This window comes from Phocoena sinus, chromosome 2 (assembly GCF_008692025.1).
Source record: "Phocoena sinus isolate mPhoSin1 chromosome 2, mPhoSin1.pri, whole genome shotgun sequence".
NCBI lineage: Eukaryota > Metazoa > Chordata > Mammalia > Artiodactyla > Phocoenidae > Phocoena > Phocoena sinus.
The window spans coordinates 123216939-123230656 of NC_045764.1; the positions used below are offsets into that span (position 1 = coordinate 123216939).

A 13718-nucleotide genomic window follows, 5' to 3' on the forward strand; every position below is an offset into this window, starting at 1 on the left:
ATTTTAGCTTACAGCCTAGAAGACATACAGGTACCATTATTTCAGATGTTTCAAAAGCTGTTCTTAGTTTACCTTCATCAAGAGAGTAAATTTAACATACATATGTGTGTTTTTCATTTATATATATTAATTTCTTAAATATCTACTTTTAGAAAATTAGAATAATTGTTCAATTAAATGTCAGAAGTGAAAAAAGTGTTTATAATCATATTCTATGTATTAATTTGTACTTTCTCCAAATAGTTATCATGGGTCTCTCATGTACTGGGTACTGGGAATACAAAAATATTAACTGATAAAAGATAATTTATGATAATTTCGCAGTAGTGTCATTTCTATTTTGTTTGACTTGGAATAAGTTTTTAAGGTATAAAAAATCATTTGAATAATGTAATATTGTTTAGAAAATATTTTAGCAGAGTAAAATTTATCTTTAGAATTTTTTTTTTGTTTGTTTTCCTGTGACTTTTTCATTTTCCTTCTTTATAGGGAGAATGCAGCTATGAATTGGAAATTAAATCTTATTTACAAATGGAAGATGTTAGCTCAACATCTAGTGCTCCCAGGAATGAATATAATCCTTTTGCCAATGGTATCTTTACTAGTAACAAGAAATCTTCATTTACAAAGAATATAAATCAAGGCAAATCACTCTCAATGAAGGAATCTGATGAAGAATGTGCTGAAATTTTTAAACAAATTCGTATCAAACCAACTGAAATTGCTTCTCTAAAAAAAAAAGCTTCCAAAGAACTGAAAAAAGATCAACCTAAAAAAGAACATAAGGAGGTTGTTATGGGGCCTTTAGATACTGATGGCAGTTCTACTGCTAAAAATATTTTTCAGGTAGACCTACTAAATGATCAAAGAGTATCAGATACAGATGAAGTTGCTGCCACATGTGCTGTCAGTGAAAATGTAGGTAATCGGTCATGTGTATTATTAGCAGATTGTCAGTTTACAAATAAATCTACTAGTTCATTTACTGGAAATTTTTTAGATTCTGGTTATAACAGTTTCAGTGATGAGAAGTCTCTTTCATCTAGCTTATTTTTTCCATTTGAGGATGAGCTTTATATAGCTAGAACAGATGACAAATTTTATAATTGTCATTCATTAACAAAAGAGGTGCTAGCTAATGTAGAGAGATTTTTATCTCATTCTCCTCCGCCTCTTAGTGCACTCTCAAATTTGGAATATGAAATTTCTAAGGGTTCTGCACTTGAGAACTTGCTTTTTGTACCCTACACAGAGTGTTTACAAAATGATAAATCCACCTGTTTGATGTCACATTCAACTATAAATTCTCAACAGAATTTAGAATTGAGTTCACTTAAATTTATTACTCATCCTTCTGAAAAAAGTTGCCTTTATGGTACAATTAATGATAAGATTTCTGCTGAACCAAGCTTCTGTTACTATAATAAAGATATTAAAAATGAACATTTAGTATCCAACCATCATATTCAAATAAACACTGGCCCTCCAAAGTATTTTGTTGAAGAAAAGAATCATGATGTTGATAACAGTGGCCTCCCAATATTGCATACTGATCAGGATGAGAGTTTGCTATTATTTGAGGATGTTAATACAGAGTGTAATGATGTGAACCTTCCTCCCTTGAACAGTAAATGCAAATCTTTATGTGTGTCAGACAAAACTTCTCTAAGTGAAATGGCACTGGGCTCTCAGTTCTTAATTTCGGATGAACTTTTGATAGGCAATAATTCTGAACCCCAAGATCAAATTATCGGTGATACGAATAGTTGGAAATCTCATGAAGATTTGAGAGGTGTACATGAGGAAAAACTGAAGAATGATGAATATGGTTTTGACTGCTCTAAGGATTTATTTTCTGTTACCTTTGATTTAGGATATTGTAGTCCAGATACTGATGATGAAATACTAGAACATGCATCAGATACAAATAAGAATAAAATTTTAGATGATCTATCTGGAGGGTGTTTAGACATTAAGGAGATAAATGATGTGAATTATGTTTCAAATCAAGCAGTAATATCAAGAGACCATGTTGATAGTTCTACGAGTGTAACCATTACTAACCCATCAAGTGAAGATAAGCGGAGTCCAACTTTTGCATGTTTTCCAATGAATGCAACAAAAAATAAAGAATTTATGTCTCCTGGTTATTCTCAATTTTCATTGCCAGTAAGAGAGAAAGTTATGAGTACACCACTTTCTCAATCAAACTCGCCAAACTCATTTTCTAAGAAGAGAATAGAAATGGCTAGGAAGTCAGATTCCAATAAGGGAAAAATAAATCTACAAAGTTTCAAAGAAACATTGAATTCAACTTTTGATGATTTGGGACTTTCTATAGAAAAGGCTAACAGCAGGGAGCAAATCAATCTGCATCAATCCGTCCGTTCTGCTAAAGGTAAGATTCCATCTTTATAAAATAAAATCTTTCTAGAATGATTACTTTGGATCATATTCTATAATTTTTCAAATGTAGTTTCTCAGTATATGGTGTATTGAATTAGGTAATCGATGTACTATATATTTCTTAAGTTGATGCTTACTGATCCAGTATTTATTTTATCTGCATATACTTATGGCATGTATGCCATAGGAAAGGTATTTTGCTAGGCACTGTGAAATGTAGAAGTGTAAGATTTGGCTCTAGCCCTTTATTGTAAAACACAAACAAATGTGTGACATATACATTTGAAAAGATACCAGTAAAACATGGAAATAAACTACCAAGTGAATAATAAGATGGCATACATCTAGGAGGTTCAGAAGATGAAAACATTTTGAACTGGATTAGATTGGAAATGTTGACTTCAAAGGAAGGTTTCCATTTTGGCTCCTCAGGAATATTCATGATTTGGATATGCTGAAAATAATCAGGAGGGAATTTGGATGTTATAAAATGGTGAAAACAAAGGGAAAGCAGGAAAGTGTAAGATTTTGGTGGGATAGTATAAAGTCGAGGATTTATATAGCAAAATTTAGAAAAAAGACTGTATTTGGAAAATTGAGATGAGACCATAGCAGATCTATAGGAATCTTTGGTTTTCTGTGATCTAATTCTACAGAAAACCCAGAAAATAGATATTTAGTATTAAAATGATTTAAGTATCCTTTAGATCCTGTTATAGAACCCAACTCTAGTTTGTGTGTAGATTATTATAGCAGGCCATTTATGAATTTTATTCTTTATGGCTGAGGAAAAAGAATAGTTGTAGGGTAAAATGAGAATTTCCTTTGTAAATCTTTTTCTTATCTGTTCTCATTAGCATCAAGGGCATGATTAATGAATGTTTTATTTAAGATAAAAACTTATTTAAAATAAGTTCTGGAAATACAGTTGATGTTTAAAAACTGACTATTCTGCATAGTTCTGGAGGTACTCTGACATGTGTATTTTTACTAAGTATGTTGCCTGTGATCCTTTAATATTTGCTTTAACACCTTTATATTAAGTCTGTGTTAATGGGTGAGATAATTTATCTTTGTGTCATATTTGCATTAAAACTTTTTCTAGCATTGTACTTAACTACTAACCATGGGCAATATAATTCTGAATACATATACATTAAGGAACAATTTATTAGGGAATATTTACTTAGTATTTATTATTCTACTTAACTGAAATAGAAGACTTAGGATAATTTGCCATGTTATATATGTATACAATAATTGTTGATTAAAACACCACTAAAGGGCTTCCCTGGTGGCGCAGTGGTTGAGAGTCCGCCTGCTGATGCAGGGGACGCGGGTTCGTGCCCCGGTCTGGGAAGATCCCACATGCCTCGGAGCGGCTGGGCCCGTGAGCCATGGCCGCTGAGCCTGCGCGTCTGGAGCCTGTGCTCCGCAACGGGAGAGGCCACAACAGTGAGAGGCCCGCGTACAGCAAAAAAAAAAAAAAAAAAAACACCACTAAAGCAGTTAAAAGGAAAGCCTCCTGGAATGATTTGCTTATTGTAGCTGAGCCCTGCATTTAACTGTGGCTTCCATAGAAGATAATGAAAAAAGGAAAATGAGTTGAATTATATAGTGATCATCTACAAAAAGGATTTATTCAAGTTTATCTGTCTGGGTAGATGTTTTATTAGTATAGAGTGTGAGGAGAAATTTACTCTGTGAGTTTGTATTAGTTTTTTATTGCTGTGTAAAAAATTACTCCCCTTAAATTAGTGGCTTAAAATAACATCTCACAGTTTCTGTAGTTTAGGAATTTGAGAGTTGCTTAACTGGGTGGTTTCGGCTTTCTCTTAGGGTTATAGTCAAGATTTCACTTGGGGTTGCACTCATCTGAAGACTTGACTGGGCATGTAGAATCTGCTTCCAAGATGGCTTATTTGAAAGTGGGGGAGGGTGATGGGAGGCACACAGGAATCTCTGGTCCATAGCAATTCTAAAATCTAGCAGAGCTGAGATTGGAAGTTTCTTGATTAGTACTCAAAGACTGCTAATAATTCTCCGTGGTTCTTGGCTTTGTACTCTGGATGCTCGGTTCAATTTTGTAACAGGTAGCACCTGTGGAGTTTTCTCAGCCTGCTTCCTTTTAGTGAAAATTTGGGGATCCAAAGGCCTCTTTTCATTCTGTACTGTCTCTGCCCCTTTTAGTTGTAGCTGGCTGTGTTTCTTCGCTTATAATTCTCATAAATCTTTGTGGATCTCTTGTGAATCTTATTTGAGGTTCATTTCATTAGACACTAGCTGTGCCCACAAATCTTTTGGAGGTAAGTCCTTCTCTACCTTTGGCTTCTCCAAAGCCAAAGATGTCTAGAGATAGTTCCTTAATCTTCTTAGAAGGCCTGTTGTTTGAGAGGAAAAGTAAGAGACATCTTTAAAATGTTTGGAGGGCGTTTTATCTGACTGAATGGTACTCTAAGGTACCACCTTTGATCTTTCTGAGATCTTAAAGCATTTACAGTTACACCTTCAGCACCATTTGCACAATAGCTTCTTCTTTTTTTTTTTTTGCGGTATGCGGGCCTCTCGCTGTTGTGGCCTCTCCCGTTGCAGAGCACAGGCTCCGGACGCGCAGGCTCAGCGGCCATGGTTCACGGGCCCAGCCGCTCTGCGGCATGTGGGATCTCCCCGGACCGGGGCACGAACCCACGTCCCCTGCATCGGCAGGCGGACTCTCAACCACTGCGCCACCAGGGAAGCCCTGCACAATAGCTTCTTAGCAGTCTTCTAGATTAGATCTTTGCCTGGAACATTTCTTAATTTAATATTGTTTGCCAGCTGGAGAAGCTGTTAATCTTCAAAACCAGCAAGTCTCAACTGTTTCCTGTTTAACAGTACTTTCTTTAGTTCCTCTCTCTCCTTTCACATTTTACTTAAACAGGAAGAAGCATAGGTAATACCTTAAACATTTTGTCTGGAAATCTCCTTACTTAGATCACCTCATTCATTAGGTATATTTTCATTTTGGGGTTTTTTTTTTTTTGGCCACGAGGCATGTGGGATCTTAGCTCCCAGACCAGGGATCGAACCCGAACCCCCTGCATTGGAAGGCAAAGTCTTAACCATTGGACTGCCAGGGAAGTCCCATTAGGTACATTTTCTACTTTCTGTGTTACCACAATGTTGCTAAACTTTCTGGCACTACATTAAGGATCCTCTTTCCTATAATTTCTAATAAGGTTTTTCTTACTTCTTTCTAAGCCCTCACCCATGGCCTCCTAAATGGCCATTAATCTTCCTACAAACAATTCCTTTGAGGCTCTTCAAGCTTTCACTAAAACTTTCCTCAAAAATCCTTTCAGCTTCTGCCCACTCTCTAGTTCTAAATTTATGTCCACAGTTTTGGGTTTTGGTATGGTAATTCCCTATTTCCAGGTACCAAAATCTGTGTCATTTATCTCTTGCTGCATAACAGATTTCCTCCACAACTTAATGACTTAAAACAACATATACTATTTCACTGTTCCTCTGGACAGCATATATTATTTCACCGTTTCTTTGGACTCTTTAGCTCAGAGTTCTGACTACGGATATTTTATGAGGTTGCAGTCAAGACGTTGGCCAGGGCTACAGTTATCTGAAGGCTTGAATAAGCTTGGAGGATTACATTGCCATTGGTTAAGAGGCCTCAGTTTCTTGCCATGTTTGCCTTTCCATTGGGTTAGTTCCTCTATTCTTATTATATAGCATTTGGCTTCCTCCAGAGTGAATGAGTCCAGAAAGAGAGCAAGGATGAGACCTCTTATGACCTAGACTCTGAAGTAACACACCTTCACTTCCATTATATTCTTCTGTTAGAAGCAAGTGACCAAGTGTGGCCCACCCTCAAGGGTAGAAGAATTATGATCCAACTCTTGAAAAGCAGGCATATCAGAGGATTTATGAACATATCTTAAAACAACCACAGGGCTTTTATAGAAGGTTTCATAAAAACACATAAAAGGTGTCTTCTGTCAAAATTTTATGCAAGTACAGAAATAGAACTTTAAGTATCTGAAAACTTGAAGGATTTGATTTCACATGAGTTTTTTGTTTTTTAACATTCTTTCTACCCACGAATGTCTTGTTCCAATTACAACATTTGGGTGACTACCAATTTTTATTTTACACTTACTCACAAATATGTATATGTACACATATGTACATACATACATTAAAAAAAATCTTTTAATATATTGTTTTATAGCCTTCAACTAGAAAGAGAATAAGACACAAAGGGCAGAAAGACTATAGTAGATTTTAGAGATGAATTCTAGAACGAATAAGACTAATAAAATTGTATTTTGCACTCTTCTGGACTTTTTTCAGTTAATTTGTAAAACTGAACCTGAGTTAAATATATGTTTATTACCAGGAGTTATCATGTCTTAATTTCTTCACTGGCATTGTTTTTATTTTTCTGTTTTTTCCCATGCTGATTTTTGGGTCAGATTTCTAAAAAACTATCTTGTTTGAGAGTGAATAAATGTTGAGGTTGCCAGAAACAATTCTTATTGGACCCATAAATAAAATAGATAGTTGTGGTTGGATAAACTTAAATTTGTTGACCAGATTCATTATTTTTTAATAAGTTATAGATGAACAGTTAACAAGCAGTGAAAGTGAAGATGATGAGATTTTCCGAAGAAAAAGTAAAAAGACAAAAGGAAATGTTTTGGAGTCCCCTGAGGTGAGTCATTCAATAATCACAATAACATGATCACATAAAATTTTTTGTTCCTCTTATTTTTTTTTTGGCCATGCCGCATGGCATGTGGGATCTTAGTTCCCAAACCAGGTATGGAACCCACACCCCCGGCCTTGGAAGCATGGAGTCTTAACCACGGGACTGCCAGGGAAGTCCTTTTGTTCCCCTTAAAACTATTTTTTTTTAACTTTTTACTTTATTTATCTACTTTATCTAGAATCAGAAAAATAGCGAAGTTGATTCTCCACTTCATGCTGTCAAAAAGCGCAGGGTTCCTCCAAACAGAGTAAGTAAATAACAAATAATGTATAGTAATTCCTTTTGAAATAAATATTACAAGAGAAATATCTGTATAGATGACCATAGGTATGTTTGATCTTATGGGTATATGTTTAACAGAAAAATAGATAGTAAATCCTATGTGACTGGAATTTCTATTTTAAACTCCTTCAAAAAACTATTCCTATTTTTGTCAGTACACTCCAGCAATTCAGATTAAATACCTACTTTATATCTACTGTGTAAGATGTTTGGTATACTGTAAAGATTATTTCCTCGTATTGTTAAGTCTGCAATCTAATAGGAAGGATAGATAGTAAGTGGATAATTTCCATATAATTTTTTAAGTTAAGTGATAAGAAAAGATAAACCCTTAACCTAGACCTTGGGAGTTCTGGCAAGCTTCTTGAAGATAACACCTTACTTAAATCTTAAAGCATCTGTGGCAGTTAGGGAAGAGAAGGGAGAAAGGAAGGCATTCCCCAACAGCTTAAAGAAGGACACAAAGTGGGGAAACAGCATCTCTTGTGGTTTGATTGTAAAGACAAAAAGTACCAGGAAGTAAAATTGGAGAAAAATCTGGGTGAGTTTTTGGAAGGCCTTATTCTTTCATTTGCTTACTGAATGGGCTTGAAAGAAGGAAAAGGAGTCCACGATGACTCTCTGGTTTTGGCTTGGGCTAGTTGGCAGATGTGTCACATCTTTAGAGAAAACAAGAAAGAGTGGTAAGTTCAGTGTTGAACATGTTTGAAGTTCATGTGGGATAGTAAAGTGACAGTGTCTGGCAGGCATTGACAAGGCATTGACAACTATGAGAATGTGAAATCTGGGTTGGGGGGCAGGTCTTAAGGCTAATAGTATTCATTTGTCATCAGTTTGTAGCTGATAGCTAAATTTTGAGATTAGGAAATCTTGTGTGTTTTAATTCTCTAATACAAACTAGTATAATTTGTGCAAAATTAATTGAAAATGCATGTATACTCATATAAAACTTCATTAGAAAAATTGCTTTAACTTGCTACTTGAACTAGAATGTCTGATTGACTTACTAGAAGTGAATTAAAATATTGATAATGCTGATGCTCAATCTACTTTAACCTAAAATTATTCCTGTTAATTGAAATTATTTTGATAAATTTCTTTTGATTCTTTTGATTGGTTTTATATTATTCTGTAAGAGATATTATAGTAGGTTTCATAGTCAAAATTTGTTGTTATATTGGTTTCTTAGTTTGAAAGGACTCATGTATGTTTGGACTAATTTTGATAGCTGTATTTACAGACTTAATTTTTTTTGTGTGAAGCCCTTCAGGGTCTTCTAAAGGAAAGAGTTAAACTAAAAACACAAGTTTTCATCAGATACATTCAATTTCATACAAAATTAAATGAATACTAGTATTATTTATATTACCTAATTTATTATTTTAGTACTTAGAATTACCTAACTTTTAAATTCATAAGTATTGTGTATTTATAACATGGCTCTGAGTTGTAAGAGCATTTTATTTTTCTAACAAGAAAATGTTAGGTCAACTATTTAAAAAGGAAAAATGAAAACAGAAGCAATAATCCTTGAGAAACACATTAAGATACAACACTCCAATTATATTTTCTCATGTAAGAATTTTATTGAATTTTAGTTAGATTTATCATCTAGCGATGAGAGTGAGAATTTTAGCAAACGAGATCCACAATCAGCAGACTTCAAGGATCATAATAAAAGAGGCATCAAAGTCCAAAAGAGACTGAGTCACCTAAAGGTAAACTTTTTTCCGTTTCTTATTTTTATATAAATATACTATATATTTTTTAATTAGTAAAGAACAGTAGATGTTACACAGAAGTAGATTTTTCTCTATAATTTCTTATAGGAAAAAATCCCAAAATTAAAAAATATTTTGACACAAATTTTACTTTTTGTATTGGAATTAAAATCTTAAGGTGTGGTATTTTAGTTTCTCTTTGTGTTTTGAAACTATCTTGCAGTGTTGTGTTATTTTGAATGACTAAATGAAGAAACTTTAGTGTATTGAGGATTTAATATTCAAATTGAAGAAAATATAGAGACAAATCTGAGTTTTAGAATATTTGCTTTTGTAATAATTATATTGTTTTTCTTATCTCTATCCAATATTCACATTCTTGGAAAAGAATTCTCAGCACCTTTTTGTCTGATCAGTCTTTCTGTGGTACTGTATTTTTCCTGGAAAAAATTAATTAGCTGAAAGACTCAGGAGACTTTGTGCTTATTAAGAAACATTCAGCAAGCTGATATGCTGACTTGTACTTTATTTTATTCATAACAGAATTAAAAGAAGAAATTTTAAATAGGTATACTACTTTATTATTTCTTCTTGCAGTTTTCTGTTTTTATTATTTTTGATCTTAAAAGCACTGGCAAGAAATCCACTTTCCAGAACTGTTTCCAATTATTTGAAGAAATAAAATGATTTTCTTAAAGGCATCTTCCTTTTTTCTCATTTATCTTAGCTTGTAGCTAGGAAGTTTTTAGATGATGAAGCAGAACTTTCCCAAGAAGATGCAGAATGTGTTTCATCAGATGAAAATGATGAGTCAGAAAATGAACAGGATTCCTCATTACTTGACTTTTTAAATGATGAGACTCAACTGTCACAGGCTATAAATGGTAAGTGATATAATGATGCTTCTTTTTCTTTTGATTTTCAGTGCCTTTAATGTGGTTATACTTAAATATTCTAGTCAGTTTCCAAAGAACTTTGACTTTAAAGGGAATTAAATTTGTCATGTGTAAAATACTTGGTCATTTTCATTCAAATTCTGTTAATATTTGCTTTATGTGAGAGTTGATTGTTTATAGGCTTCTGCTAATTTGATTATGTCTCTCCAGAATGACCTAGTTGGCTCAATGTCAGATGTTCATTTAAACAAGTATTTAGTGCCTACTATGTGCCCAGTACTATGTAAGGTTCTTGAGAAAGCTGCATCTGTGAGCGAAATGGACAAAACCCCCTTCCCTTATGAAGCTTACATTTGAATGGAAGAAGACAAGCAATATACATAATAACTAAATTATTTAGTGTAAGATGAAAACTTTACAGAAAAACAAAAAGAGTTGTGTAAGATGAAGATTTGGAGTGGCAGCAGTTAGGGGTATTAACAGATAAGCTGCAAATTTAAGTAAGGTAATTAGGGGTAGCCCACATTGAGAAGGTGACATTTAATCAAAGACTAGAAGGAGATGAGGAATCCAGCAGTGTGACACAAAGCTAAATTTAAAACCAGCTGAGACACAAAGCTAAATTTATTAAATTTGCTAAGGTAAGGGAGATCTACTTTTAGAAAACAGTCTCCCCAAACAATGCTTGAGCAGGTCTTCTATACAATATATTAAGAGCAGATGATTCAGATTGGCTTTAATAGAAATGGGAAAGATTGTGGTGGGCTCTTCTGTATTCTTATCCTTCACAAATCTTGCCATTATTCTGCTCCTGCAGTGCCTGATATGATTTGAAACAGCAAAGTTTCCCAAGGTCCGTGACTTTAAAGAAAAAAGGCTTTAAATACAAAATTATCGGTACCACGTTGCCGATACTGATATGATTTGCAGAATAAGGTTTCTTTTGCAGGTCTATAGTATTGTATAATCTGGTGGGAGAATGTTGATGCAAAGATGACAACCAATGTGAAGGCCCTGAAGCAGGAGTGTGCCTGGCTTGTTCAAGGGAACAGCATTGTGACTGGAATTGAATGAGTGAGAAGGGGAGTAGTTGGAAGTGAGATCAGAGAGTAATAAATGAGCAGCCAGCTCATATTAAGTAGTATAGCTCTAGCTTCTGTGTTGAGAACAGCCTATTTGGGAGCAAAGGTGGAAAAAGAGACCATTTAGGAGGCCATCGCAGTAATCTAATCAAGGAATGTTAGTGGCTTCTACCAAGGTGGGGGCAGTGAGAGGGTGAGAAAGATTGGATTCTGGCTATGTACAGCTGATGGGATTTTCTGATGGATTAGAGAGAAAAAGAGGGAGTCAGTGGGCTTGAGCAGCAGGAAGGACTTTAGTTGCTGCAATTGGGAAGGTTGAAGGTGGAGCAGTTGGGATGGAGAGTAGGGAGATCTGAAACTCCATTTAGAAACAGTATGTTTGAAATGTAGGATTTCAAAGTTTTTTTTTTTTAAGAAAATCTCAAAATCCACATTACCTTTTTTTTTTTAAGCCTCATTTCTTAGGTACTCTTTGCTATATAACTTTAAAAAATGATAGGCCTATGAATCTCACATGAATTATGCTTTGTGGAAAAAGCCAGATTCAAAAGGTTACATACTATATACTTTGATTTATATGACATTCTGGAAAAGGTAAAACTATAGCAACAGCAAATAGAATAGTGGTTGCCATAACTATGCATTTGTCAAGACTCAGAACTGTACCCTAAAGAGGATGAATTTTATTGTATATGCATTATACCAAAAAAAAATCTATAAAACAAATGAAAAAATATCTCTGAAAGCTCCTTGATTGAGTCCTTTTAAACAGTAAACTGGAAATAAAGATCTCACTAAATTTTGTAGGGATTTATCATGAGTAAGAAGTGGGTAGTTAAGTCAGGAGAATATCTAATAGTTGAAGCTAGCTATGGAATGGAGATAAGGGAAATATTATTCAAAGAAAAGCTTATACATCTTGTCCCAAGCATGATAGTCATTAAATTAGCAATGTTATCCCTCAAAATAACCTGTTAATTAATTTAATCACTCCAAAAATATGTAAGGGGAAATGAGAGACAAAAATTAAAGTTGATTTCTGATTACAACCTTAAAAAAAAAAGGCATAAATAAAAACCTGTGTTTCCTAGTTTTTGCTTGACTGAAAATTATGAAACATACTTACTATTGGTTGTAGCTTTTGATGTTTTTAAGTATAGGGTTTTTTTGCCTGGAGTTTTTATGTTTTAGTTTTATAGAATGCTTTCTATAAATCAGATACAGTTCTAAGGTCTTTGTGTACATTTATTTCTCATGAAAAGGCACTCTCCTAATCTTCGTTATCAGAGAAGAGAGATAGCTAAGGCAGAGAGCTTAAATAAGTTGTCCATGATCACCCAACTAGATCATCTGTCAAAGGCAAAACTCCTAACTTTGCATTTTTGAATAATTATTTTTAGACATGTTTCAATATATATTAAATATCTTTTGTGTAAAATAGTTCCACAAGTTTTGAATCATGTGAATTTGGGATAGGTCAAAGTTAAATACTTTGTTAGTTTTCATTTAAATAATTTTGCTGTTTGAAATTTTTTTTATCTCTACACAGATTCTGAAATGAGAGCTATTTACATGAAATCTGTGCGAAGTCCACTGATGAACAATCGGTACAAAATGGTCCATAAGAAACATAACAACATAAACATTTTCTCACAGGTATGAACTATAGAAATATAGTGGAGAATTTCCTGGTGGTGGTGTTGAAATATATCCCCATTAATGAAGCTTTCATTTTGTTTCTAAAATTGGACCATCAGAACTATTTGCAATAATTTCTACCCTGAGTAAGGAAGGTGGGCTAAATGAACTCTCAAAATCCCTTTTAGTACTAATTTGATCAAATTATCCTTTTGTTAACTTGAACTAATTAGAATATACTTTTTTTTTTTTTTTTTAATTTTTTGGCTGCATTGGGTCTTCATTGCTGCATGTGGGCTTTCTCTAGTTGCGGCGAGCGGGAGCTACTCTTTGTTGCGGTGCGCTGGCTTCTCGTGGTGGCTTCTCTTGTGGAGCACGGGCTCTAGGCACATGGGCTTCAGGAATTGTGGCTCGTGGGCTCAGTAGTTGTGGCACACGGGCTTAGTTGCTCCGCGGCATGTGGGATCTTCCTGGACCAGGGCTCGAACCCATGTCCCCTGCATTGGCAGGCAGATTCTCAACCACCGCGCCACCAGGGAAGCCCTAGAATATACTCTTAAATTGTTTTCCAATTAGGAGAATACTTAAAGGAAGTGAATAGAACTTTATCATCTATTAGTTAAAATTTTAATTCTTCTATGTTGTCATATTTCTCTTGAAAATTAAGTTTTTCATAAAAATGGTATATCCTAAAAACCATAGATTATTTTTCATTTATGGATAACAATTTCATATTAGCCTTATTTGTTTATAAATTGCCATATTCACCTTGGAAATATGGTCATTCTTATCTCTGTACTTTCATTGTGTTTATTATATAGCATTTATCACATTGTTTATAAATTACTGTTTATTTTTCTGGCTACTTGCACTAGACTGTAAATTTCTAGAGGGTAAATCATTCTTTTTTTATTCCCAAACTCCTCAT

At 34.1% G+C, this 13718-nt stretch overlaps 1 protein-coding gene across 6 annotated transcripts in view; it reads left to right on the top strand.

The window, feature by feature from the left end:
* The window catches only part of FANCM (FA complementation group M), a 59017-nt gene that overhangs the window by 35243 nt on the left and 10056 nt on the right, over positions 1–13718 (top strand). For 3 of the 6 annotated variants that reach the window (XM_032621776.1, XM_032621779.1, XM_032621782.1), the window contains 6 exons: positions 490–2398; positions 7017–7114; positions 7350–7418; positions 9052–9171; positions 9902–10058; positions 12702–12808. In XM_032621776.1, coding sequence (XP_032477667.1) covers positions 490–2398; positions 7017–7114; positions 7350–7418; positions 9052–9171; positions 9902–10058; positions 12702–12808 — 2460 coding nt within the window. The remainder of the gene's footprint in view (positions 1–489; positions 2399–7016; positions 7115–7349; positions 7419–9051; positions 9172–9901; positions 10059–12701; positions 12809–13718) is intronic. The other 3 variants (XM_032621777.1, XM_032621780.1, XM_032621781.1) reach the window with 2 other exon arrangements.